The 25,361-nt window shown below is 38.1% G+C and overlaps 2 protein-coding genes across 4 annotated transcripts; both read left to right on the plus strand.

Moving 5' to 3' along the window:
* The first annotated feature begins 614 nt into the window (after positions 1-614).
* Positions 615-4,812, plus strand: LOC115794842 (leukocyte immunoglobulin-like receptor subfamily B member 2). Of its 2 annotated transcripts, XM_030750508.1 has the most exons (10): positions 615-894; positions 1,811-1,852; positions 2,115-2,273; positions 2,362-2,499; positions 3,407-3,640; positions 3,733-3,804; positions 3,908-4,044; positions 4,177-4,244; positions 4,463-4,566; positions 4,613-4,812. In XM_030750508.1, the coding sequence occupies exons 2-9, from the start codon at positions 1,825-1,827 to the stop codon at positions 4,536-4,538; spliced, it is 912 nt and encodes a 303-aa protein (XP_030606368.1). In that variant the 5' UTR covers positions 615-894; positions 1,811-1,824; the 3' UTR covers positions 4,539-4,566; positions 4,613-4,812. The 2 variants fall into 2 exon arrangements, with proteins under 2 accessions (XP_030606368.1, XP_030606367.1); XM_030750507.1 differs by having other exon boundaries at positions 616-894; positions 4,463-4,812.
* Positions 4,813-5,838: 1,026 nt separating this feature from the next.
* On the plus strand, positions 5,839-25,353 carry cd4-1 (CD4-1 molecule). Of its 2 annotated transcripts, XM_030750433.1 has the most exons (12): positions 5,839-5,910; positions 18,258-18,381; positions 19,246-19,299; positions 21,936-22,003; positions 22,100-22,252; positions 22,361-22,510; positions 22,898-23,143; positions 23,239-23,616; positions 24,211-24,456; positions 24,602-24,702; positions 24,832-24,872; positions 25,175-25,353. In XM_030750433.1, exons 4-12 carry the CDS (start codon positions 21,943-21,945, stop codon positions 25,203-25,205), a joined length of 1,407 nt encoding a protein of 468 aa, XP_030606293.1. In that variant the 5' UTR covers positions 5,839-5,910; positions 18,258-18,381; positions 19,246-19,299; positions 21,936-21,942; the 3' UTR covers positions 25,206-25,353. The 2 variants fall into 2 exon arrangements, with proteins under 2 accessions (XP_030606293.1, XP_030606294.1); XM_030750434.1 differs by lacking the exon at positions 19,246-19,299.
* The last annotated feature ends 8 nt before the right edge of the window (positions 25,354-25,361 follow it).

The following is a 25,361-nucleotide window of genomic DNA, read 5'->3' on the forward strand; positions in this document are numbered from 1 at the left end:
CATAGCTGCACGTCACCGAGCACTTACAAAAGTCCTGGCACGCTTCACAACTGATAAAAGTGTAAATAAGTCTCTCAGATTACGTATTACACGCTTCAATAAATTGGTGCAGATGTACAGATGAGGTGTTGGGGTGATATTTTTCTTTAAATCCTCTGATCACAAAGCACGGGTCTGTTCAGAGAGCAGGTTCACTTTGTTATCTGGGCCTTGCTGAGTAAAACTGAGAACCACCTGAGATCTGTTAGACATCCGTTCAGATTTTACTCGATGATTTCAGAAAAACCTGCTTCAGGGAACAAGTCCCAAACATTAGAGCGACTTTGCTGAGTCTCTGTTTATGTTAACCCTGACTATTGATTTCCACTGCCATCAGTAGTCACTGCCGCTTCTGGTCCCCTCTTTTATTGGACAATTGCAGTTTGGTGTCACCATTTCAGCCTGACACGACCTCCTCCTCTAACTGTTAGTGAGGAAATAGAAAAAAGGAAGAAAAAAATTGTCTTTCTGTCAAACGGTGTGTTCTTTCCATTCTTCTTACTATAGTGCCCCTATTTTTTCCAAGCACATGTGCAGTTGAATGTTTTTTTAAAGTGTTTTTAAGCCACTGTGCAGAACTTTCTTCAGCTTTTTTGCAAGAACTGAACTGTGTAGAAAATGCCAGGCCTAGAATGCAGGAAAGCGCAGACATGAGTATCAAACCCACAAAGAGCTGGGGTTTGCAGTGGCCTACAACTTTCCAGAGTGCAGCTTTCTCTTCAGATCTCTTCCGCCTTCTACAGTTTCTGCATCCTTGAGCTCTTGTTTTTCATGAAGTGAAGCACAGAGAGGATGAAGAAAGAACTTTTCCATCAATAACTGCACCAAAAGACACAAAACCTGTTAAAAATTAAGGTAAGAGCTCTACCTAAATTAGGCTTTATCTTTCAAACTGAACGCAATGAATTTAATGTGACTCTCCTGGAAACACTGTCCTTTTGTTCCGTAACAGAGTTCAAAATTACTGGCGGAGGCACCAGTTTAAGATCAAATGTAGATTCAATATTTTAAGCATTTCAGAAACAGCTGCATGTGACGAGTCTAAGTGTAAGTTTGAACTAATAAGTAGAAAAATGTGCTAAATCTTGTTTCCAAGCATTTGGTGTGCAGGTTCAATTTATGAAGCTTAAAGACTCTTTAAGGTGCAAATTTATATCTGCTGTTCAGTCACTAATTTCTTAGATTAGACTCACAGGGTTAGTTTTGAAACAGTGCTTTGACTTTGTTGGTCACAGTGCGTTCATTACTGTTATTTAGAGTGAGCGAAATAAAAAGAACTCGATGTTTTGAAGTGGAAAAGTTATATTAAGTGTAAGTGTTCAGTTTGATGCAAATGGACTTATAAAGGACCTCAATTAAGCAAAATAGTGGAGAAAATTAGGAGAATTTCTCTGGAAACAAAATTTCTATTTTTCTTCTCAAAGACTTCTCATTCATGATGAGCAGTCAGATAAAGTTAGAGCAGCTTTACAGGAAACAGCTTCACACGAGGTACTGGTTAGATGAAATAAAAAAGCCACAAGATATGCTTGAATTTTGTCACCCTTTTTTAGTTTTTAAGTTTAGCAGCCAATTTTATATATTTTTTTAATAAGCGACACAGAGAGAGGACGGAAACAGAGCAAGGGTTTGGTGGTTTCTTGTAAAGTGTTCATCTGAAGAAGAATCGAATACACAGTTCACAAAATGAAAGTGTTCTCTTTTAATTACTTTTATTTTTATGCTTTTGTGTTAACAGTAATATGTATTTGTGTTTTATTTAAACCCTCAGGTTCAGCTTTCAGAATGAAGATGATTGTGTGGTTTGTGTTTGGTGAGTGTAAATACTCCTTTAAAATACGTGTGTGTAATGGTGCTGTGTGACCTTATGTTTAAGCTACCTAAAATATGATGTCTGAAGATGGTTGTAGTGAAGTTTTACTCACCATTAAGGTCACTGTCCAAGTTTCTGATAACATGGAGAGAATCTCACTGTTTTGTCTCCGTCTTAATGCAGAGACATTAGTTGCGTCCTCCTTTAAATATGTTAATAAAAGCTAGAAAGTGTTTAGTGAATATGATGGTCTTCTTTTCAGTGCTGGGTGCCCGCTCTGCTGCAGGAGACGTTTTCATTGCAAAAGTCGGGCAGAAGGTCACCTTGAACTGTGAGGTCAGCAGCTACACACGCTCTCTGGTGTGGCGTCGTGGAGATGACCTTCTTTGTTCTGTTGATCAGAGAGGCTTCAATCGCAAAGGTACTTGAGTATCTACAAAAACATCACAGTTAACATTAGTGCATGATTATTACATTACATCACCACATATTTTTATTTTCTTTATTAGGCACTATTGACCTTGCAAAGAGGTCAGCCGTGAGAAATGTGAATCTGGAAATCTCTGGTGTGAGAGAAACAGATGCTGGAAAGTTCACATGTTTGGCAGATCAGACACTTCGAGAACATTCACTTGCTGTGGTCTCAGGTAAATGAGTGGTTTACCATATTATTAGGACAATTATGGCTCAGTATACAGGATCCCTGTCTGTTACACTAACTCAGATTAAAATAGCATCACTGACCTGAAAGTTCAAATGTTCAATTTGCAGTATGACTGATGGTTCTGTTACTATAACAGCTGAGTTTTAGTGTGAAAGGATATACAACGAATGTAAATGTAAATAAAAATATATTTTTATACACACAATATCTTTTTCATGAAGTTAGAAGAGACACATGTTACAAATCAACACATTAGAGGCCAAAATCCAGATTTTAGTATTGAAAGTTGAAACTTTAAAACCACAGATCCCATATTTCCCCAAATCCAGCTAACATCCACTAATAACTCTCTTTTTCCAGCTATCTTTAAAAAAAAAAAAAAAAAAAAAAAGGCTCTCCTTTAGGCAGCATTCCTGATAAAAGATTGTAGCCAAAATCCCAAACTACCAATTCATCAAACTCTCACCAAACCGGGGTGGAGCCAAAGAGTGGGCATGGCCACAACAGGCTAAAGTGTGGCCAGCCCTCTGGCTACCACACAACCACATCAGGAGAGTAGAAGCAGGGCTCCACTCAGGAATCTAGACTTGCATCTAATTTTATTGTAATTATCTTGTGAAATTTATTAACAGTTATTTTAAAAATTAGTTTAGTAGTCAATCCTTATTTTTTCAGTCAATAAATACTGAAATAAATTTCAGTATTTATTTGAAACACCACAGTGTTTCTATACGAAACACCACAGTGTTTCGTATAGAAACACTGTGGTGTGTTTCTATACGACAGTCATGCCTGTATAAGCAAATAAGAATGAGTGTCCAATAAAAGGGCTCTTTGTTCAGCTTGGCCTCCCCTTTCTCTCCTCTGTCTGTTGTCCCTCTCATTGTCAGTTTCAGCCAAACCCTCTACTGTTCTCCAGCCGGGCAACGAGGCAACGCTGCAGTGTAACGTAAAAGGTCTGGATGAAGGTCATGAAGTAAACTGGAAGAGCCCAAATGCAGGTTCACTTAAACAGTCATCAGTTCAACTCAAACCTGTAACAAGCTTACATGGTGGGACCTGGGAGTGTGTCATCACCTATGGCAGCAACCAGATCAGTGAGAGTCTGACCATCACAGTAAAAGGTAATACACATGTACTAGGAATGAAGACCCTTGCATAACTACGTATGCAGTCAAAAGAAAAAGAGAGATGTGTGATGTTTTTGTTCTTTCAGAGCCACTTCGTACAACAAAGCAACCACCCAGTGGCACTGTAAAAAACAACGCAGAGACACCCTGCTCCTCATGTGTGTACAGCTTATCGAAACTTCTGCTCAGAGTGATCCTTTACTGAACGTGTATCTGAGTCTTGTCATCCTCACTTTCCCCCATGATCTGTTTGGTTTTCAGGTACTGGCAAAGATGCTTCATCTGGGCTGCTGGGGCTCACCTGGTGGGTATGGGTTGCAATTGGAGTTGGCTGCCTGGTTGTGATTCTCCTGATGGTGTGTGTCATTGTCTTGTACATGAGAGTCAAAAGAAGGAGGGTAAGTGAGGAGATCCATTCATCAAATCTTTATGTGGTGCTTTGATGATTGAAGGTGAAACAAAGAAGAATGGGTTTCTGAAGCAAGCAAAAAAGTATAATGGGATTCTTTTTCTCCTCTTTTTTTTTATAGAAGAAATTTCGGAAGATAAATATGGCCCAGCAGCGACAGAGGTCTAAGAAATACTGCCAATGTGACCAGTAAATGTTCTCACTTTGCTTCCATCTAATAAAAAAAAAATCCCTTTCACCCCCTCTCCCGTGATCTTTGTTCACTCTACAGATGCTTTCTAATAGACTCTATTCACTTTATATGAATGACTGTTTGACCTTCATTTTCACAGTGGCTTTCACCGAGTACTCCATTATTATGTTGTAATTAGTGTGAAAACTTCTCCTCTTTACTCTCTTTATCACAGCCCAACAGCTGCAGCAAAACCGAAGCAAGGACGCCGGAGAGAGAAGCCATCAGCCCTCCCTCTGCACTCCGTCTAATGGAGTGACATGAAAGGCAGATTGAAAGGAGGAGAGATGCAGAAAAATAAAGAGTGGAAGAGAGGAGGGGGAAGGAGGAATAGATGGAGATAAGGAGCGAGTGAGTGATAGAGAACCCCAGTGTGGACGTGGCATGAATGTAAATCAGGCTTTTAATGCAAATAAAAATTAAATGTAACGATGTAGGCACTTTTTTGTGGGAGCTCTTTCTTCAAGTATAATACCCGTCTGAGCCATGTTTGCCTTAAACATTTCACCCACCCACCCCCCACCCCCTCCATCTCCATCCACCCACCGGATGTCCTTCGACTCTCCTCCCAATTCCTGTCACCTGACTCCCCACGCTCACCTGCATGTCTCCAGTCAGTCAGGCGTGACTCCCTCAACCTCCTCAGCTGTTTGTTTGTCAGATTGTCAATCTTCTTTAAAGTTTTTGTTTTTGTGTGTGTTTTTTTTTGGTCTGGGTGCCTTTTAAACCTGTATTTCCAACATAATTTTAATAAAAGAACTGCACTCAGTTTACCTCTCGGGCTGCACTTGCATCCACATTTATATGACATATTAATATGTTGGTCCCAGTATCTGTCATTTTAAATTGAACATGTTTGTTGAGCTAATGATATGTAATGTCTTTCCTCTGTTTTGTGTTTTAATGTTCATATGTAACATATTTCTTTCGGTTGTGTTGCTTTAAAATGTTGCCTCTTTTCTCCATTTAATAAACTGCATTTGACGGCAACATTTGCTGAATTATTTCTATCTGCACACATTGCAGACACAATCACAGCATCGCATAACACTGTCAGGCTGATTGTACACCATTCACTGAAACTTTTCATTGTGTTTTAGTGGTAATAAGTAACCAAATAATAAAAAATGTTATAGTTTAAAACTTTTAGGTCCTTGTTTTTGCTCTTCTTTGCCTTAAACCGTGCCTACACTGGTTTCTAAGCTCACAAATTCCCCACAACTGGTGCAGTACAATGCAGCTGTTGACACCGGAGCAGCACTACATGCTATGAAATAAGCAGTAAACACCTGTTTACCTCAATAACAAGACCACCCATGGCATACATATACACTCATAAATATGCATGAGTAAAACATTTTTAATCTTTTATATGAATTAAGAAATTCTCCTATTTTGCAAACAAAGCTGAGCATATAAAACCTCTAAATGGTTCTTCTAGGCTCGAGTTCGTGTCTCAGTGTGTAATGCTTGTCTGTATAATCTATTAAGTGTATAACAGAGAGGATGAGATCATAGTGAAGTCTGACTTCCTGTGTGTGTGTGTTTGAAAGAGACATCTGCAGTGCAGACAACCTGCCAAGTGTCAAAGCTGAACTCATTGCTGTACTGAGAAGATCACATGTGAGTACTCTGTAATATTCTGTGTGTATACTTTAGTGTTTTACGTGATAATAGTAGATTTAAAGGGTTTTTCTTCCAGGGAGATGATACATCAGTTCAGGATAACAATGTGTCAGGGACTCAAATTACAGCTACAAATGTCAGAGACGCGACGTAAGATCCACTCTGATAGACAGACGCAAAGGGGCACGTAGGGTCAAGACTCCAATCTGGTCCCAACAGAGGCCACTTTTTAAAATTATTTGACTGATTCATCTTGAGTTTGGTCTCCTCTTGTTTGTGTTTGTTTTCCGAAAAACTCACACAGTTCTGCTCAGATGATCAGAAGAAAATGACGAGCCACAATCCGTAGCCAGTGTTCAGTGTATTTTGCTGGCAATACATGAACTGAATCAAATTTGGCAACACTGAATGATTTATAGTTGTTTTATCATCATTACTTAAATAATTCTCAAATGAGCTGGTCCTGATCTGTAGATTTTACCCTCTATGGGACGTCTTTCAGACTTCATTAGTCTCTCTGATGTGCTTAACCTAATGACAACCCTGAGGAGGATTTCAAAATGTCACATCAGAAATGCTTAAAATAGACTTCTCTGCTCCGCATTCGCTTTAAGTGTAAAGATCAAATTTTATGCAATAACAGCAGCACAAGCAGCACGTCATTGATTTTGCAATAGGACGTTAAATTTGCCCCAGTCTTACACAATCAGGCCATAAACCCGTTGTAATTTTTGGAAAAATGCTACAGAAAATAAAAGCAGAGTTAACAGTTTGAAATCAGGGAGGTTTACCTGAATGAAGTTCAGCCTGTGTGTTGTTCCTCTGAAAAGTTAGTGCTAGCTTTTTTGCTGAGGGCCCTGTGGCACACAGACCGCTTAAATTTGTAAATGAGTAGCAACAATATTCAAAAAGCTTTCAAATTCATTCACTGCTGTTCACATGCCTTGAAAATATTATTGAAACACTGGGTAAAGGGCTTCCTTTACAGTGTTTGTAAATTACCAAAGTAGCCTGTGGGAAAGAATTCCTCTGAAAAAAAACGAGAAGGATTAAATGTTAGAAACATTTTCAGAATGTAAAATTTCTGACATAAAACAGCCATAAAAAGGGGAAAAAATCTTACAGCTTGTATTGTCTTTATATTTTGGGCACTAATATGTTGCTATTTTTATACTAAACAGTAACATACCGCTTTGTTTAGTTTGAGTGCGACAAGTAAATGAGACCTGTAGTGTTTCCTTGTAAAGGCTGGCCATTTACAGCTGAATGTGGATCGCACATTATCTGCCGAGTGTTTTAACTAAGAACTGACTTTGAGAAGCTTCCAGTGTGAATGCTGCCTTCAGAAATACGACGTAGACGGTACAGAAAATACACACAGTCTTAGTTCAAATGCTTCGCGCCGTATGCAATACTTAATTGTAATATAATCAAAAATATGTGTGTTTAAACCAAATCGCTTTTTAAACTGCAACCCAAAGCATGGTTCAGGTGTTATAATGAAAAATCAAAGCTTTAAACCAAATTAAGTGGTAACTTTAACTTGTAAACTCTCGTGTTTAATTCTAAACTCAGAGGTATTGCACAGGTATCCAAACTGGTTTACCTTCAGGAATTAAACCTTTTGACCTAAGAAGCGTACGAGCGCCGCATTAACGATGGCTCCGTTTTTTTTCTTTGAAGGGTCCCAAAGAGCCATGAAGCATGTAGTGAGCCAGCATGGCCTCAGGGTCCTGCTGGTTTTGTTTCTGGAGGGCGCTTAAACTGTCAAAATGCTTTCTATGAAAACTGCCGATATAAAACAAATTCACCAAACACTGCGCTGCCACTCTAATCTGTCGGATGATATGAAATAACACACACGTTGGATTAAACGTGCTCAAAGTTTTGATAAATTTTACAAAGTTGTGCAATAATTTAGTGTTATAGATGGTAATGCATTGTTTCTTATCTTTGAACATAATATCTGGATATCAGTCTGGATTTCACTAATCGGTGACTCAGAGTATGTTTAATTTTCCTCATGATAATCACTTTATATAAAGAAAGTTAAAATCAAATCTAGCAAACATGGCAAAGTGGCTGCAGATGGAGCAGATATACGTAGATTTGGCTGTAGATACTGAAAAATAAATGTTTTTGGCTCCTTCTACGCGGGCGCTTTAATAATTCACCCTCCTTTCTGTTTCTCTGTGCTTTATCTGCTGCCAGAGCTTAAAAAGAGTCACATAATTTACAGTTTATTAACTTACGATATTATAGAGTGGTGACAAGTTAAAGGAAAAACCTGAGTCCCCCACCCAACCCTGACAGCGAAGGGATGCGTTGGCTCTCTTACTTTGAGGGGCTTGTCCCTTGAGTGCGAAGGGTCACTAGAAATGAGGCAACTACAAAGCTGATTTGAACTTTATCCTTTCATGAAGCACTTCTACCCTGATGGGAATGGTCTGTTCCAGGATGAAAATGCCCCCGTCCACAGGGCACAAGGGGTCACTGAGCGGTCTGAATGTAAAACGATGTGAATCACATGCTACAGCCTTCTGAGACACCAGATTTTAACCCACTATGAATGATTTTAGGCTGAGATGCTAGATGGTTTTCTCCAACAAATGAGGGAATATCTTATGTTTATCCCCCCAGCAGAGTCTCAAAGATTTATCGAATCAATGCCAAGGTGCACTGAAGCTGTTTTGGCGGCATGTTGCGGCCCAACTCCTAAGACTATCACATGTCTGTGTGATGTTTTTGCTTCTGCTTTGTGTGAATATTTTTATGTGCTCCAGTTTGCTTTAAAACATGTTTTGTGACCCAAATTAAATTTGGTAGCATGCGTGCCCGATACAGCCCATGTGTGGTAAACCAGCACAGCGCTGCAGCACATTAACTTTGAAACATAAGAATTACATTGAGCTCAATATTTTAACTCTTTGATTCAGTTAAGTAAGAACGGAGCTCCTTTTTTACTCCAAAATGTTAAAGTACAGCTGAATGCTGAACCTCAGCAGGCACTCGCTCAGTGATGGTCTGCCAGCACCGTACTGCAGCTGTCCCCTCGCCTTGCTTATTTTGACCATCATTTGTTTTCAATTTGCTCAGTGGGATTGAGTTTGGTTGGTTGATTTGACTGGTTAATAACATCCCCATGTTTGGCCATATAAGTTCGTTTGCTTCATCTTTATGCTTATGATGCTGGTCCTAAAATTCAGAAGAATAAAATAAACAAATAAAATAGATCCTATTGCTGTTTGTCCAGTAACACTCGTAAAACTGAAATACAGCAGTTTAAAGTCATTTATTGTTTGTCACAGACTTAAAAAAGTGCTGCTGATTTACTGTTTTTGTTGTGTATCATTGTGAAGAGTCTTTAAATATATTTATTTCTTCTTCTTGGTGTTTAGTGGCTAGCAAAAAGTGTCATGGAGGCACAGACTGTATGTATTTTGCTTCTCTGTGTAGGTGATTATCAAGATGTGTTTCCCTTACCCTGTTATGAAAATATAACTTGTCTACACTGGAGGTGTTTTCATATGAGACATTAGGATTCCCTTTTCATGGGACCTGCATTAGTCAGTTCTCCTTTTCACTGTATTACACAAATGTGCACACTCACAGACTCAAACATACAGTCATTCAAAGTGAAACTGAAATTTTTGAACCAGAGTGTGTCCCTCCCTCTTCTATTTCCATTTGGGTTGTCATTCCTTCACTAGAGAACATCAGGAGCCAAATTCAGGTCAGCAATGCAAAATTTTTACTACCTGATGTCAACAAGTTAGGAATGTCACTGTTAAAAGACAGTGAAGTACAGGCAACTAGATTTGCCAGCATTAAGCTTTCTATCTACTATAATCTAAAACAGCAGTTTAAATAATAATGCTGTAATAAAGGTTTAACAAGATAATACTGTGACTTGTTTGGTTGCCATTGTATACGTTGTTGTTCGTGTAATCTCCCTAAACAGCATATTACTGTGAAATTTACAGTCACAAGAAAAAGGAAGTACGACCTCTTTCAATTCTAAGGTTTTACGTATCAGGAGATAATACAGTATCATCTGGTCCTTGGCAAATTCTAAAATTATTTAAATATGGCCTCAAATAAACAACAATATGTGACAGATTACGCTGTTTCATTATTTATTTAAAAATAAAAGGCAGAAATAGTGTGTGGAAAACACGTTTCAATACTTTGTAGAACCAACTTTAGCAGCAATAACTCGCAGTAGTTGTTTTCTGTGCGACTTAATCAGACTCTCGCTCGCTTTTGGCCCACTCTTCTTTACAACTTAGCCTCTGTTCATTGAGGTTTGCGGGCAGTTCTCTTAAAGTTGCACTACAGCATTTCAGTCTGGTCAAGGTCTGGACGTTGACTGGGTCATTGCAGCACCTTGTTTCTTTTCGTTTTTAGCCATTCTGTTGGGGAGTTGCTGTTGTGCTTGGGGTCGCTGTCGTGTTGAATGACCCATTCGGTGACAAGCTTTCGCTGTCAGACAGATGTCCTCACATTTGATTCAAGATTACCTTGGTATACAGAGGAGTTCATGATAGACTCAGTGACTGCAAGGTGCCGTCCCGTAAAAGGACCCCAAATCAGAACTCCTCCAACACCGTGCTTGATAATTGGTATGAGCTGTTTGTGCTGATAAGCTGTATTTGCGTTTCTTCACTCCACTTTGATTTTCTCCACTTTAGCCTCGTCCTTGTTCCAGACGTCTTGTGATTTGTTAAGATGCAACTTTTCAAATCTAACCTGCGCTGCCATGTTCATTTTAGAGAAGAGACTTTCTCCCGGGAACCCTAACAAACAAGCCAAACTTATTCAGTCTTTTTTAAATGAACTTTAACATTTATAATGCTAACTGAGGCCCGTAGAGTCTGAGATGTAGCTCTGGAGTTTTTTTGCACTTTCTCTGACCATTGCACGGTCTGACCTTAGGATGAATTTGCTGGGACTCCTGGAAACTGTCTTGAACGTTTTGCACTCGTGAATAATCTTTCTCACTGTAGAACGTCGGACCTCAGATTGTTTGAATATGTCCCTCAGTTAATCAATTGCATTTGATTAGCAGCGCCCGGCTGCTACTTACCTTCTCAATTCCTAAGGAAACCGTAAGGGTGTATTACTTTTTTACACACTGCTTCTGCATTTTAGCTCAATTTTTGTTAAATAAACGAGGACGCTGTGTAATATGACATGCTGATTTTAATCTAAGGTTGTATTTCAATCATTTAGAGAACCGCTAAGGCCTAGATCATTCTTTATTATGTACTGATATGTAAAACTTTAGAGATCAAAGAGGGTGCATTTTCTTCTTCACATGACTGTAGCTGCATCTCCTCACCCAGATACCCTGAGTTTAGTTTCTTGTCTTTCTCAAAGTGTGACAAGCTATCTGCTTTGTTGAATTTCCCTTTTTCTTCCACAACATGGTTAGGGGAACGCTTTGGTATTTAACTTTAGAACAGCTACCCTGAAAATGAACACGATTAAACCCTACAGGAGTGTCGTTCATGGTGGCTCAGCACCCAAACACTGGAAACCACACCGCAGAGTCTTCGCTTAAATAACCATCATAACATTTCTGAATTAATAATTTGAACACCCAAGAAAAAACAATAACATATAACATTCTTTAAAAGTTTACAGTAGCTTCCTGTTAATTTTTTATTTTTTTTACTCAAAGGAATCGACATCTATAGTATTCATCTGTACTCGCAAACAACAGCACATTACGCTCTAAAATTTCCTTTATTTCTAAAGCAATTTGTTAGATTGGATTATTTGGAGGTTGTTGGTTTTTTTTGTTTTTTTTGTGAACGTCAGTAACAACAAGCAGTGTAGCGACCCTGACAGAAATTGTAATGTAGCAACCACCATTATAAATTTGTGTCATATTACGTTGACTGCCAAACAGCAGCAGTTTGCTGCAAAAACCATTGCAGCAAGCAGCAGGATGATATGTGAGTTTTCAGGCCAGGGAGAGGCAGCTTACAGCAGCCAGCTGTAACCCCACTGCAGGTGTGCTCCTACAAGTCTTACACATTTTAAGCAACTGTCTTTCTTCATTCATTTTAAAAATGATCGTGTGCTTGGTGATTTCCCCTGCTGTAAACTCCCCTCATGTTTCACTTCCACGCAGGTTTCAGTTGTCAAAGCAGCTTTTCATGAGTGAAGTCTGTGTTTAAGTAACCTGTAGAGGGTGATCGATCCCTGACCAGTCACAGACTGAAATAATATGTTTTCTTGTTCGCTGAAGTTGCCCCCTCATGCATGACGCTTCATGCCCTCCCCTTTGTGTTAGTGTGTGTTTTTTGCCTTGCAACTTTAATACTGAACAAGTGAAAGTGTTTTTAGTAGGCTAAGGGTAACGTGCAGTGATCCAGGAAATGAAGCATAATGGTTAAATTGCTCAAAATGTCGGTGGATGGCCAACTTTAAACTGTGAAGTTAAACGCACTCCATCTGTGTTCGTGAATCAAATGTTTTCTGGTTTTCCTGTTTCAGTGGGTTAGCCTTATTAGAGAACTCTCACTCACTGTACAGCCATACTGGCTGTCTAATGCAATTCTAATGAAATAGATCGTCTTCGTTCTTAAAACACAAAAGTCCTAAAGTTAGTACTTTAGCAGTCTGACAAATCAAGCCAGTATTGTCAAGCCTTTTCCCTCTCTGTGTTTCTCTGTCAGTGTTTTCTAACACTTAATGAGCTGCAGCAGACACAAAGGGGGAATTTTGTACTAAAAAGAGAGACACTTGATTTGACTACCCACATGGAAAAGAAAAAGAAAGCATTTAGAGTAAAATGTTTATGTTTTATGTGCATCGCGCAGATGATTTACTTTTTCACAAATTTTCTTATAGAGTCTGTAGAAATTAAGAATGAATCAAATAAACGTTATTTTGTAAGAGAAAAATACAAATGGTGGCACTTACATGGTTAGATAATGGTATGAGACATGTACGGTACAAGTCCAAAAAAAAAAAGAAAAAAAAAAGACTGGACACACTCGGTCACAGTGGATTATTTCTTTATTTCCCCACATTTTGTAATAAGAGTAAATAATCACAGATACAGAAAATCAGCTGAGTAAATTAAGCTTTTGTTGCCATATAGAACCAGGAAATTGCACTTTCTACCAAATATGTGTGTTTTGGTTGCAGTTTAATTTGCTACTAAATAACTGTTTGATATAAATCATCAACTGTCCAGTGACAGGAAATCTAAACCACAAATGCACCTTTAAAAACACCCAAAGCGTGATCAGGATGTTTAGAAATAACACTTTCAAATTTCCCACATCCAAACATCACTGATGTTTCTTCAAGAAATTTGAATTTTCCAAAATACTTTATAAAGGATTTAGCACATTGGCTTCATGTTCACTGTGTTTCATTTCTGTGTATTTGTGCATCATAGTTTTTGTTAAACTTGTCTCAGATACTGCTGAGAAACATCAGGTGTGTCCAACCTTTTGACTCGTACCGTAAGTCATGAACATCTATCACTGACGGGAACTTTTTTCCATTGCTATTTTTTTTTGTAGTTTACCTTTAACTTTTAAAATAGTTTTTGCTCATTAAATGATCTGTAAACTCTGCCGTCTCTTACACTGGAGCGGCATTAGGAAGCAGTCTGTTTGTGTCACAGGGCCGAAACACCCGCAGCGACCAACAACTGTACAAATGGCCAAGCGAAACAAATTTTAAAATGATTTAATTTAATCTGATGCCAGCTTAGTGTGTTTTGTAGCTACAGTACTAGGCTGATGTAGCAAAGCAAATTTGAGCCTTGCGTTGACACTTTGAATGTGGCTATCTCTGTAAAAGGGTGGCAGCATGTGAGTAGTGGAATACAGGCTTTCTGCCTGATGTTCTGTTTTTGCAATTAAAATGCAGACATAGACCTTTGGTTCTTCTTGAAATGCATGCTAATGGAAAAATATTGCAAAACATTTCAAAAATTTCCACATATAAACTGTGGGATGTAGAGAAAAACATGACTGACTGAAAACTGAATTTTATCTGTGTCATTGTTTTGAGAAATGCTCTAAAGTTGACATTGTTTCTTTTTGTTTCCATCTTGTTTATTCATTTATTACAATAAGTGAATAATCTGATTATCTTGATTGCTTACAGGAATGCAGTAATGTGCTTCAGCTTCACATGCAGTAATTGCTGCATGCATGTCTGTAGGCGCTGTGGAAATATACAGCAGTGTTTCCACTGCAAACAACGTCATCATTAACCTCATCATCTTCATCACAGATATATAGTAGTAGCGATACCGTTCAGTCCATATGAATGTATTATTTTGAAATCTACACAAACTGTGGCAAATACAAAGTAACTATATTTTCCTTTTGATAAAATGATCCTCCAGCAGCCCACAAACCAAAAATAACTTACAGATACCGATGATGGGGGTTTAGCAATGAGTGGGAGAGACAGTAAACTTTTCTGTCTTTGCTACTGTTTCACAAGCCTGAGGTTTCAAAGAAGCTTGAATGAAGTTCCCCTCGTGATGAAACAGACTAAATGTTTTCAGGCATTGAGGAGAATGTCACTTGTTTCTGATTCTTAACCTCCTTTCCGCTGACATTTTGTTTATTTATGAAACATCAGTACAGCCACAGACGCTAAAACCTTCATCACATCCTCCTGTCTTTGGCTAAATCACACACCATAACTCTAACCTGTAATTTTATCAAAAACAATAAAACAAGCGCAAGTCGGAGACAGGAAATAGAGATCGATTGCTGAGGGAAACCCTCTGTAGGAGAGATTGGAGGCTGAGGAGATGCATATGAAAAAAGTGAATCACCCTTCTTTCTTGCTTGTGGCCCACACTTTGTCTTTTTCTTTTTCAGTAATGACACAGTGTGGTGCACACGCCCTCGTTAGGTGTGTGTGACTAATGAGGGAGTCCTCACTTTCAGGTGTTTTCCATCAAAATCACAGCTCATAAACAAATACACATCCACCGAGGAAAGAAAAGAGCGTCACACCGATCGCACGCTCTGCAGCAGCTTTGCATCCAAATATCGTGAAAGGAGCTCCATTTAAAATCTCATTTCATTTAGGCCTGTAAGTAAATGTTTCCGGGTGGCAGCACAGACTTGAAGGTTTGGCTTTAAGAGAGAACAAAAAGCTTGTTTCATTTTGAGCTCAGAAGGAACAGAAGCAGGTGTGAGCCCTTCATGAAGGCAGTACAGAGGCAGGCAGAGAAACCTCAGAGAGACACATGAGACGTGTGTGAGATGTTTGTTTTGTCCTTGTTGTGGTTCCTGTATCTAAACCACCGTAGCAGTGTGTTTCTGCAGCACCGGTCTGATCCCTGTAGTCTTCATTAGCTAGCATTAGACGGATCACCCTGTTTCTGAATGAAAAATAAGCAATCAGTATTTGGTTATGTTGTCAACAAGCTACTATTTCAGTGGAGTAGGTGGAAAGAATAGTCAAACCTCAACCCTTTACAAAGTCAGTGAATGTGTATCTAACATGCTGCTGATCCACTCAGGTCTGCAGTTCAACGTGTGGTACTTTACTGATATTGTAAACTAATTTTAAGCAGTTTTGATAAAATAAAACTTAATCTTCCACTCAAAAGTTCTTTTATTTTTCTTGACATTTTCAGACGTTCACATTCTGCAATTTGCTGTGTAAAATTTTATCTACCTCATCAGCACAGCTGATGTAGCTGTGAGGCACTACTGCACTAACCCATGCAGCTTGCGTGCACAACTTTGAGAAGCCGACAACAGCGAGAACAGACAGATGTTCTTGTTGTGTCAAATGCAGATGTGACCCTACTGCATTTTAGGAGTGGAAAATAAGCACAAGCACGTGATTAGCTCCCCCACAGGTGGACTGTGACCCCACTAATAAAATAATACGTAAGCAAAGTGTTAGAGTGCCGTACAGCGTGAAAACTAAATAGTGCACAGAATCTGAAAACTCGAGTTCATCTTCAAAATGATGCATCTGAGGGAATCTTTTTATCCCTATTCAGGTGGAGAAAATTACAAGTAAGCAAGAAGGGAGACTGAGAGAAAAGTGTCATTGTATTTTCTCTTGGACTGCCCAAACTCAGCAATGCTGTATGTTGGAGTTAAGATACCACATCTTGTTGCAAATAAATTTTAGTGATGACAGCTGACAATCGATTGCCTTCATGTCACTGAAACGGTCAAAGAAATGAAGAATGAGATGCTGCTTCTACAATGAACTCGACGGAGAGCTGGTAAAGTTAACTGGAGCGTGTAAAGCTGCTGACCTTTTTTTAAAATGATCAAACCAAGAATTACATTTATCTCAGTTACATTTATAAACTAATGCTGGCTATCACAGACTTGGTCAGCCTTTCATTTACACGTTTGTTAACAGAACGTCCGAGCCCCATTCATAGCCCCTTTTTACTTTATGCAGTAAAACCTTATTTACATGTCTTTATTTGTGTTTATTTTCACATAACCAGTAATGGGTTTAAATTGTTTTGATGAAAAAAATAAGTTAGCCCGACTCGTCTTTATCATGTGAGCTGTTTTCATCATCACTTTGACGCGCTGTAAATTGTTACACTCGGCCTGTTAGCCATGTTCACCGCAGAACATTACAATGCAGCGAATCCAAATAAAAAATTTAAATAAAAAAAAAACATAAAAACATTTCCATGATCATAAATGACCCCACGCAACTTTCCATTATCCCTTCCACACCAGTGGGCCAATTCCTGTAATCAGTGAAAAGCTGTAGGCGACAAATTCATGGTAAGAAATATTTTTATGATTAAAGACCAAAGACAAATATTAATACACAGCTCGATCATCTGAGGTTCAAACTGGCAGGCCATCTGTGTTTTTCCGGTGAAGTTTGATCAATTTGTCCGTTATTCGGACACAATTAGTGCTTGTAAGTGAAATAGAAACAAGAATTTTATACACTCAAAACATTTGATAAAAACAATTCGTCTCTTCCACCCCGCTGACCGTTTGGCGGGATCCTTGTTGTCAAACGTTCAAGGATATCTATAAGTGCCAAACCTTTGTTTGAATTCCAGTACAGTTTTATTTATCACCAAAGATTGATTAGAAGCATCTTAAAATGAAAATAAATTAGTGTAAAATGCAGCGTGGGAATCTTCATTTTGATGTATCTTGGATATGAACATTTTGCTTAATGCTGTAGCTTCAGAGCGCTGTAACAGGCAGACACGGATAATATACATCGATCAGTAAGTATCATTTAAGCCGGTCAGCAGTGACTGAAGAAGAAATATTGTATTTATCTTGGTGGGCATGTTTGTACAGCTGCATTTTTAGTATTTACACACGCGCAGGTGGACTTATTTAATGTGACTTTTGACAAATAAATTGTGTTTGCTGGCAAGTTAAGAACTGAGCCCGCAGACTTTATCCTACTTTAACATCCATTTATCTTGTTGTGAACTTTAAAAATAACGGTGCGATTATTGGTTGATTGATGGTTCGCTGCCCGTGTTCAGACAGCAGCATTTGTTTGCTTTCTAGAAGAAATCTAAACATGTCAAAGATGGGAAAAAAATGAATGATAAGGACAATTTTCAAGTGAAAGCGAAAAGGGACTGATCATGGAAATGTGACCGTTAGATCTTACAGAAGAGAGGCTGCAATGCCTTATTGTCAATAGAGTTGAAGGTTTTAAGTCGATTAAGTCTTTTATTCCATCATCTATAAATTAGTCTCATATCTACCGCCCTCCCAGTGAAAAACATCCCCGAACTATTTGTTGTTCTCATCCCATTCTGCACTTTATCCGAGTTTCTCTTCAGGAAATGTCGCATTTTTAATTTGCATCCGTCAACTGTTTTTGTGAAGATTGGTTCAGCAGTTCATGCTTGAATTCTGATACACTAATTATGTATCTAAATTTGTACAATTATAAGACCAGTGGAAAATTACAATAAATGAGTCTGTAAGCCGTTCATGTGCCGCTTAGAACGTGTTAAGGATAGATAATGAGTCCAGAGAGACCCTTCACAGAGTTTATGACTTAAACGGCAACTCAAACTTAATGAACTAAGACATTTTACTCCAATGACATTTGTTCTTTATTTGTTATTATATCCACAGTAATTCAAAGTGATAACGGAGAATCAACCATTTTAATTTACTGATTAAATGATCACACCGCCAGAGTTTTTGTATATATGGATCTAATATGTTTTTGCCTTAAACAGCACACGAGGTGATCAGTTTAAGGTGTTTAAGAAAGTTTAAGAAAACTGATCTCGAGTAGAGTCTAACAACCAATCAAAGGTCATTTTTCGGATTTTGGGTTTGATCAGCATCTGTGTGTGTGTTTTCCAGGCCAATCAGTGCTGAGGGAGGTGCAACGGCATTTAAAAAGAGGGCTCGTTTGATAAATATAAACCATTTCCGACCGACTCCAGATCACTGAGCACAGAGGGACACTCTATACTGAGCAGCCGCTGTAAGTATTCTGTCATTACTTTAGATTTAACCTACTATATTGATATTTCAAAGCCACAGCAGCAGTTGTAAACTTAATTTATACTAGAATTATCAGTATTACATTTTTTTTTGGAATAATGAGTTTGAATTATAAACGCGTAAGGCCTCAGCAGGCCCAGTGAAGACAGAATATCACGCTGAGTTTTATATAATTAGAGCTTCAAGACAAGTTTTATAAACTGACAATCCTCTCCATGTATAAAACAAAACTGAAAGAAAAAACTATATAATAAACCCTGAGGAGGGATTACAAAAACACACACATCAACCTTTGTACGAAAATGTAATTTCAGCTCAATATTATTTAACATTTTAAAATATTAATCAAGTTTCTTTTATTTCTTTTTTTTGTTGTTGTTGCTTTTAGTTGTTGTTTTATTTAAAAATGCATAATGTCATTTAATCGCTGTGCAGATGACCCGCACCAAACAGATGACCGCTGAGCATCTATGTACAATTTACAAATTATAGAAATTGGTTTATAATACAATCAAAGAGGACATTAACATTTTACCTTAGTGCATTAATTTAGCTTGAACAAAATATGTTGACACACTATCAGCGATACTTGTGTGTCACAGTCATTTTTTAGTAGTACATAAATTCACGATTCATGACACACAAATTATTCCTGATTTTCCTGAAAAAACAAATAAAACGTCTTTATTTCTCACCTTAAACTCCGTAAATTAAATATGTTTAATTTGATGAGGAAAAAGAAATTAAAGAAACACCTTTCTGTCTTTCTTCCCCTCCTTCATCTCTCTGCTGTGTCTGACCCTCATCCTCCCCTCCCCCTCCGTCTCTGTATTTGTTGTTGTAGCTCCATCCTGACTGCAGATACGATCACGCTGGTTTCTGGGTTATACTTCCACAGGTGCGATGACTTTGAATGCCAGTTTGTCAGAATGTCAGTTTCACTCTGTCACCGGTCTTCACTCATTATTTTTTTTCTTGCCAACGCTGATAAAATTCATATTAAACAATGCAGCATTATGCAGTTTCAATCCAATGAAATGTATTATATTTATAACATACACAAACCATTTCCTCTGAGACATTCTCTCTCAACACAGAACACCTCACATTTTAATTTTCACTTGTTTTTTTTCTCCCCCTTTTGGTAGATGACAGCCTCATTTACAAGCACAAACAATTTGCTTTTTTATTCAGGTTTTTAAGTGTGAGGCCCTGGAGAGATGATTGCACTCTAAAGCTGTTAGGAGATTTTTTTTATTTCATTTTTTTACATGAGTAATGAGGGTATTAGTACAATAAAGGAGGACTTGGTGACTTTCATTTTTGTCCTGATAATTTATGCACATTTAGCCCGTAGGACATTGTGCATTATCTGTGGAGCTGATTTTTCCTTTAATGATGAGACTTTACTGAAAACATAATATTTTTAGTATGGTTAGTAAATATTTGGGGGCATTTCACTGTACAGAGAGCGACATGCAGAGCTGGCGCCCGGGCGGTCCCAAACTAGGGACTCTTCAATTAACTGCTAGGCTATCAGGGCATTTTTATACTGCGAACATATTTGCAGAACATAGCAGAAGCATCAAAGCTATAGCTTTCTTAAAAACTACCTTAAATAATTCTTTGTAGTTCTTGTTATTTTCATTCACCCCTAAACAATAATTCAGAATAATTGGCTGCTATCAGTTACTGTGTCTTTTCACCAATTTACACAGTACAGTGCAATAAATTTAGATTTAAAACACATTCAGTCCCTGATACACAGAACATTCACTCTGGCAGTAATGAACCTAAACATTGAAAAATACTTTAATAAATAATTCTCTGATCTTCATCCGTTACACAGCTAAAGATCCAACACCTTTTTCTCTATCTCTTGGAAAATTATGTTGTTATATTCACAACATTGTTATATCCCTTCAGTCAAAATTATATATTATTGATTTTTTTTTTTTTATCTAAAGGGCTTAATTCATAAAAAAAACATTCTGATACATGGTTTATCTTTTAAAGGTCAAACAGTTCCTAAGAACACTAAAACTGGTGAGTGTGGCACACAAAAATCTGGTCATTAAAAACATAAAGCCTTTAATGAACATGGGCTAATACATTAAAAAGATATTGATATTCTTTCTTAAAGCCGCTTTCTCTTCAAGAGTGTATTTGTTGGGGAAACCTAAAGGGCCCCTTTTCACATTCTTTTAATGAGTTAATTATTTGATTTTTTTTATACCAAAAGAGGCTTTTAAAGGAGTTTTTGTGCACAATCATAACTCAATGTACAGGCACAGAGAAGAAAAACAGAGGGGGTGAAACAGAGAAAAAAAAAAGAGAGAGAGAAACATCTACCTTAAACCACAGTCTAGGTGTGCTGCCGGTGCTGTGGTCTCTTTTTTTTATCTTTTTAAGCGTGGAGAGATCCGTCTTTCGTGGAACGCAGAAGGAAGAGAGGGGGTGTGAGAGGCAGAAGAGGGGAGGACTGGGATAAGAATCTGCACCCTTCACTAAATCAAGTCCCACCACAAGCCAGCTTATGCTCTGTGCCTCTTCCCTCCAACATTTGTCTGCTTCTTTTCATCCAAAGCCCACCACAGGCCGCCTACTCTCAGCTCTCTGAACTACTTGTCTTTTATCTTCTCAAATCTCTCTAAATCTGAGACCACCACAAACCCCCCTTTGCTTCCTGCCAAATTATTTCACTTTGCAGCAGACTTCAATATACACAGGACGCTACAACTAAAGTAAAGACATGTATTTACTGAAATGCTTATTTTTCAGTAGCTACTTTTCAATTGATTTTTTTTTTTTACAATAAATAATTAAATATGGTTTATGGACATACACTTGGTAATAGCTAATTCCAGACCAGTTCAACAGCTCTGAAAGTCATTTCTTTGTCAGTCTTTTATGTTCGAATTTCATTTACAGGATACACAGAGAGTGATTTATTTATTTGTTCTTATGCAGTTTACTACATTGTTGCTAAACAGCCACTCAACTAAATCAATTGATAATTTAAAAATATTATAGCAAGTTCAAGCAACAAATATCAGGTGCAGTCTCAAGACGAGAGATGCCGTAAGCTCAATGATTTTTTATAAGTCTTCAAATTGGACAGTAAACTGGGTTTGCCATATAAACTGGAAAACTGCTTTACATACATTTAAAAACTAATATTAATCTTAATAATTTATTAATCTGAATAATTTTTGGCCTATTTTAAATATTCACTTTATCAGCAAAGTCACAGAGAAAGCTATCAGTTTGGCAGAATCAAGCACAAAAATCAATGACTATAATTCAATTATTGGAAAAAGCGCTGACGGTGTTCCGTAAGGCTCCATACTCGGCCCACTCACCTTTCCACTGTAAATGCTCCGACACACAAAAACTGTACAGCAGAATGATGTGGAATTTAATTCTATATAGATTTTTTTTATTGTTTTCTACTGTATTTTATCTGCTTGTCTAATAACGACATCCGTTTGTGGTCATGTTATACATAATAAATATTTTTATTATATTTTTCAGAAATACGATGAGGATGAGGAACTTAATTCAGTCCCTTCTTCTTATCATTGTGCTTGTGTCAACTGTTGGTAAGATGCCCTGAATGCAGATTCATTGATTTTGACTTGACAGTAGGACTGTTTGGTATTCAATATTAACACATAGCATACTTTTCATTCTTATAGGTGCTCAGGAGGTGATTTATGCCAAGGTGGGAGAACGGGTTACCTTGGTGCCAAAGTCCAATCAAAGACAATATGTGTACTGGTATTTAAGAAACCAGAATGGCCCTCAACTTGCCTGGCTCAACCACCTTGGTGGAAAGAGAATTAGTGAAGGTAAACTATATAAGTGTCTGTTTGTGTGTGTCTTACCACTGAACAGGTGGATGCAATGTAGATAAAGATATTTTTAACAATAACATTCAATCAATTCATAACTTACAGATGAAAAGTGGAAAAGCAGGCTGTCCTTACAAGATGCCTCACTGGTCATCAATGATATCCAGCAAGAGTTCTTTGGGACTTTTGTGTGTAAAATTACTTCAAGCGGAAAACCTGACTCCATCACTGAGTATAAAATCATTCAAATCATTGGTAAGTGCAAAAATAAGGTAACACAATTAGTTCATCTCTCAGTCATTTGATCAATTTTACACGCATTATTAATAAACAGATTACTAAAATTTAAACCACTGTAGTTACATAGTTGCATCATTTTTAGTGGCCATACATAATTAGTTCAAATGTAGTGCATGTTTTTAATTTGTGTGCTGAGAAAATTGATATGAAGAGCTCTTGGTTTAACTTGTCAAACTCTGCAGTGTTTTGGCTTTTTAAAACTCAAGGGCCATGTTAGAAAAAAAAAGAAAACTACACGGAGAAAAAAATCATCAGTAAAAAAAAAAATGTTTACTTTAAAATATAAACTAAAATATAACACTTCCATTCTGTTTTCTTTATTCTGCTCATTTTTTGTGCCAGTGGATGTGAAACCAGACACTCTTCTGCTGCATGGTGATATTCTGTCTCTGACCTGCAATCTGGAAAGTACTCCTCAAGGTCAAAACAAACCCAACATTTACTGGCTCAATCCTCAGGGAGCGAGAGAACGCAATAACCAAGGAAAAGTCAATGTTCCCGCCACAAGTGACCACAATGGCCAGTGGTCTTGTGTTGTGAAAGATAATAACAATGAAAAGAAGGTCCACGTTCCTGTTGGAGTTGTGGGTGAGTTTCTGTGTCTTTGCACATTTGCATTTGTTTTACAGTGGTGTACCCTTGTCTTTAAGATCATCTTTCTAATATTTTTTAAATTCTTTTAGGCTTCAACCCTGTGAGTTCGCATCAGTATGCAGCTGCAGACACATTATTCACCATCCCTTGTTCCATTAATTCTGGTGTTACCTGGGAACAAATCCTAACAAAGGAGCTCGAGGAAGTTTGGTGGGACTTTGTCCCTAAACTGTCTTCAGGTGCCGTTTCTGTCGATCGAGAGCGGCTCTTCAACTTCAATGTGGAAAAAAGGAGCTTGACGCCAGTCCATAAGAGAGGAATGAAGTTTGCAGTGTCCAATAAAAAAGAAAATCTGTCTTTGACCATAAAAAAGGGGAGCGTAGAAGACAGAGGATGCTACAATTGCTCAATGAAATTTAAAAATGGCAGGACTCTGAGTAACACAGTAGACTTAGACGTGTTGCAAAGTAAGTCACATTTTTTACAATCACATCTGTTATTTGGGGTTGTTTTTTTTTTTTTCTTTGTAACCTCTCTTGCTGCTTTTCTGCTCTGGTGCCAGTTTTTAAAATTTTCCTGCTGCTGAATTTATTTCTAAGTGTCCGCAGTGTGACATGTTTCTCCTCTTGTTTTAATTGGTTGTATTCAGTGTTCTCTCTGCCGGAACAGCGTGATAACACAGTGAATCTTAAGTGGACTGTGTGTTATACTTATATTTATGTAGCAAACTATGATTTCTCAGTTTCAGCTGAATGTTTATTAAGAAAAACCAGAACCAAAAATCCACAGATCTGATGGATTTAAATATTCATGTGCGATACTGTATTTCTTGGGTGACATTTAAGCATTCACATGTGAAGATTTGAAGCCAGACTTTTTTTTTTTTTACTACAAATTTGGGAAAGAAATCAAAATGCTATGATTAGACGTAAGTGTTGCTTTCCTGGCCAACGTTTTAGTTTGATGTCAGGAAAAATGCAAAGGTAACTTTCCAGAAGCATTTCATCGTATAAAATGCATGTTTTTCATTTCTGCTCTTTCTCTTTTTGCTCTGTCTCCAGTCACCTCCCAGCCAGGAAAAGAGTTAATCTACGGTCAGCAGGTCAATCTGTCCTGCAGTACTGGTGATCCACTGCCTAATGATGTGATGTTAAATTGGACTAAACCTGAGACATCGTCCCGTTATGTCCAATACCCCACCCATATTACCATCCCGGAAGTGAGAAAAGGAGATAGCGGAAAGTGGAGGTGTGAACTGTGGCAGCGTGGCAAAAGGCTGACGTCAGCTGAGATACTGCTTAAGACTGGTGAGCACGGGAAGTGAGAGAGGAGCAGGAAGTGTGACATGGGCCTGACCTTGTGGCCACAAAGTTTTAAGACAGAAACTTGGTTTTACATGATGTGCTCTTTCTATACTGTATACTGTTTGATGATTGTCTCTGTTGCATACAGAACCCCGACTAAGCGTGTGGATGCTGGTGATCATTTGCAGTGCGGCAGTCATCCTTCTCCTCCTCCTGGTGCTTGTTTTCATCCACTACCGACGCAGAAAAGTACAGTTCAACCATTCCTATTCCTTTCTTTTCAATCACACTGAGATATTAGTTCAGCTTTAAGAGTTACCCCTCTGTCTCACTCCCTCTCTCTCTGTCTGTCTGACTCTTTGTCACTCGCATTAACAGAGGATGAGACTCCTCAGGCATCGACTCTGCCAATGCAAAAAGTACGTACAAACCATTTCCTGAACTGGTAAAATGGCTCTCACACACACACACACACACACAAACACACACACACACACACACACACACACACACACACACACACACACACACACACACACACACACACACACACACACACACACTTATCAATACTAAAATCCAAATGAAACTTTGAGCCATACGATATTTTTTGAAGTGCAAACATTACTGAAATAAGCATTTATGATTTGACTTTTCTAGCTCTACGTTGGTTTCCATAACTCAAACAGTAACCAGGGATTTTTTTTTTTTTCTTTTTCAGCCCCAAGCCAAAAGGATTTTACAGAACGTAAAAGCTGCCAGACTGGACCTTTAAGAGCAAACAGCAACACATTGAATTTCTGAGATGATCAAATTGTGTCTGTGACCCTCGGTACAAAGAGTATGAAGAGCTGCGGATTGGCAGCTCTTCATATCAGCCAATCTGCATTGGTTTCATAATTTACCCC

The sequence above is a fragment of the Archocentrus centrarchus genome, chromosome 16 (assembly GCF_007364275.1).
Source record: "Archocentrus centrarchus isolate MPI-CPG fArcCen1 chromosome 16, fArcCen1, whole genome shotgun sequence".
Taxonomy (NCBI): domain Eukaryota; kingdom Metazoa; phylum Chordata; class Actinopteri; order Cichliformes; family Cichlidae; genus Archocentrus; species Archocentrus centrarchus.

What these genes read in the sequence shown, in the direction of transcription:
- LOC115794842 (XM_030750508.1), top strand. Translation starts at nt 1,825, where the DNA reads ATGAAGATGATTGTGTGGTTTGTGTTTG. An exon ending in TTCACTTGCTGTGGTCTCAG is followed by an intron (nt 2,500 to 3,406) that starts GTAAATGAGTGG and finishes TCTCATTGTCAG; the next exon opens with TTTCAGCCAAACCCTCTACT. An exon ending in TCTGACCATCACAGTAAAAG is followed by an intron (nt 3,641 to 3,732) that starts GTAATACACATG and finishes TTGTTCTTTCAG; the next exon opens with AGCCACTTCGTACAACAAAG.
- cd4-1 (XM_030750433.1), top strand. Translation starts at nt 21,943, where the DNA reads ATGAGGATGAGGAACTTAATTCAGTCCCTTCTTCTTATCATTGTGCTT. An exon ending in TCCACTACCGACGCAGAAAA is followed by an intron (nt 24,703 to 24,831) that starts GTACAGTTCAAC and finishes TCGCATTAACAG; the next exon opens with AGGATGAGACTCCTCAGGCA. An exon ending in CGACTCTGCCAATGCAAAAA is followed by an intron (nt 24,873 to 25,174) that starts GTACGTACAAAC and finishes TTTCTTTTTCAG; the next exon opens with CCCCAAGCCAAAAGGATTTT.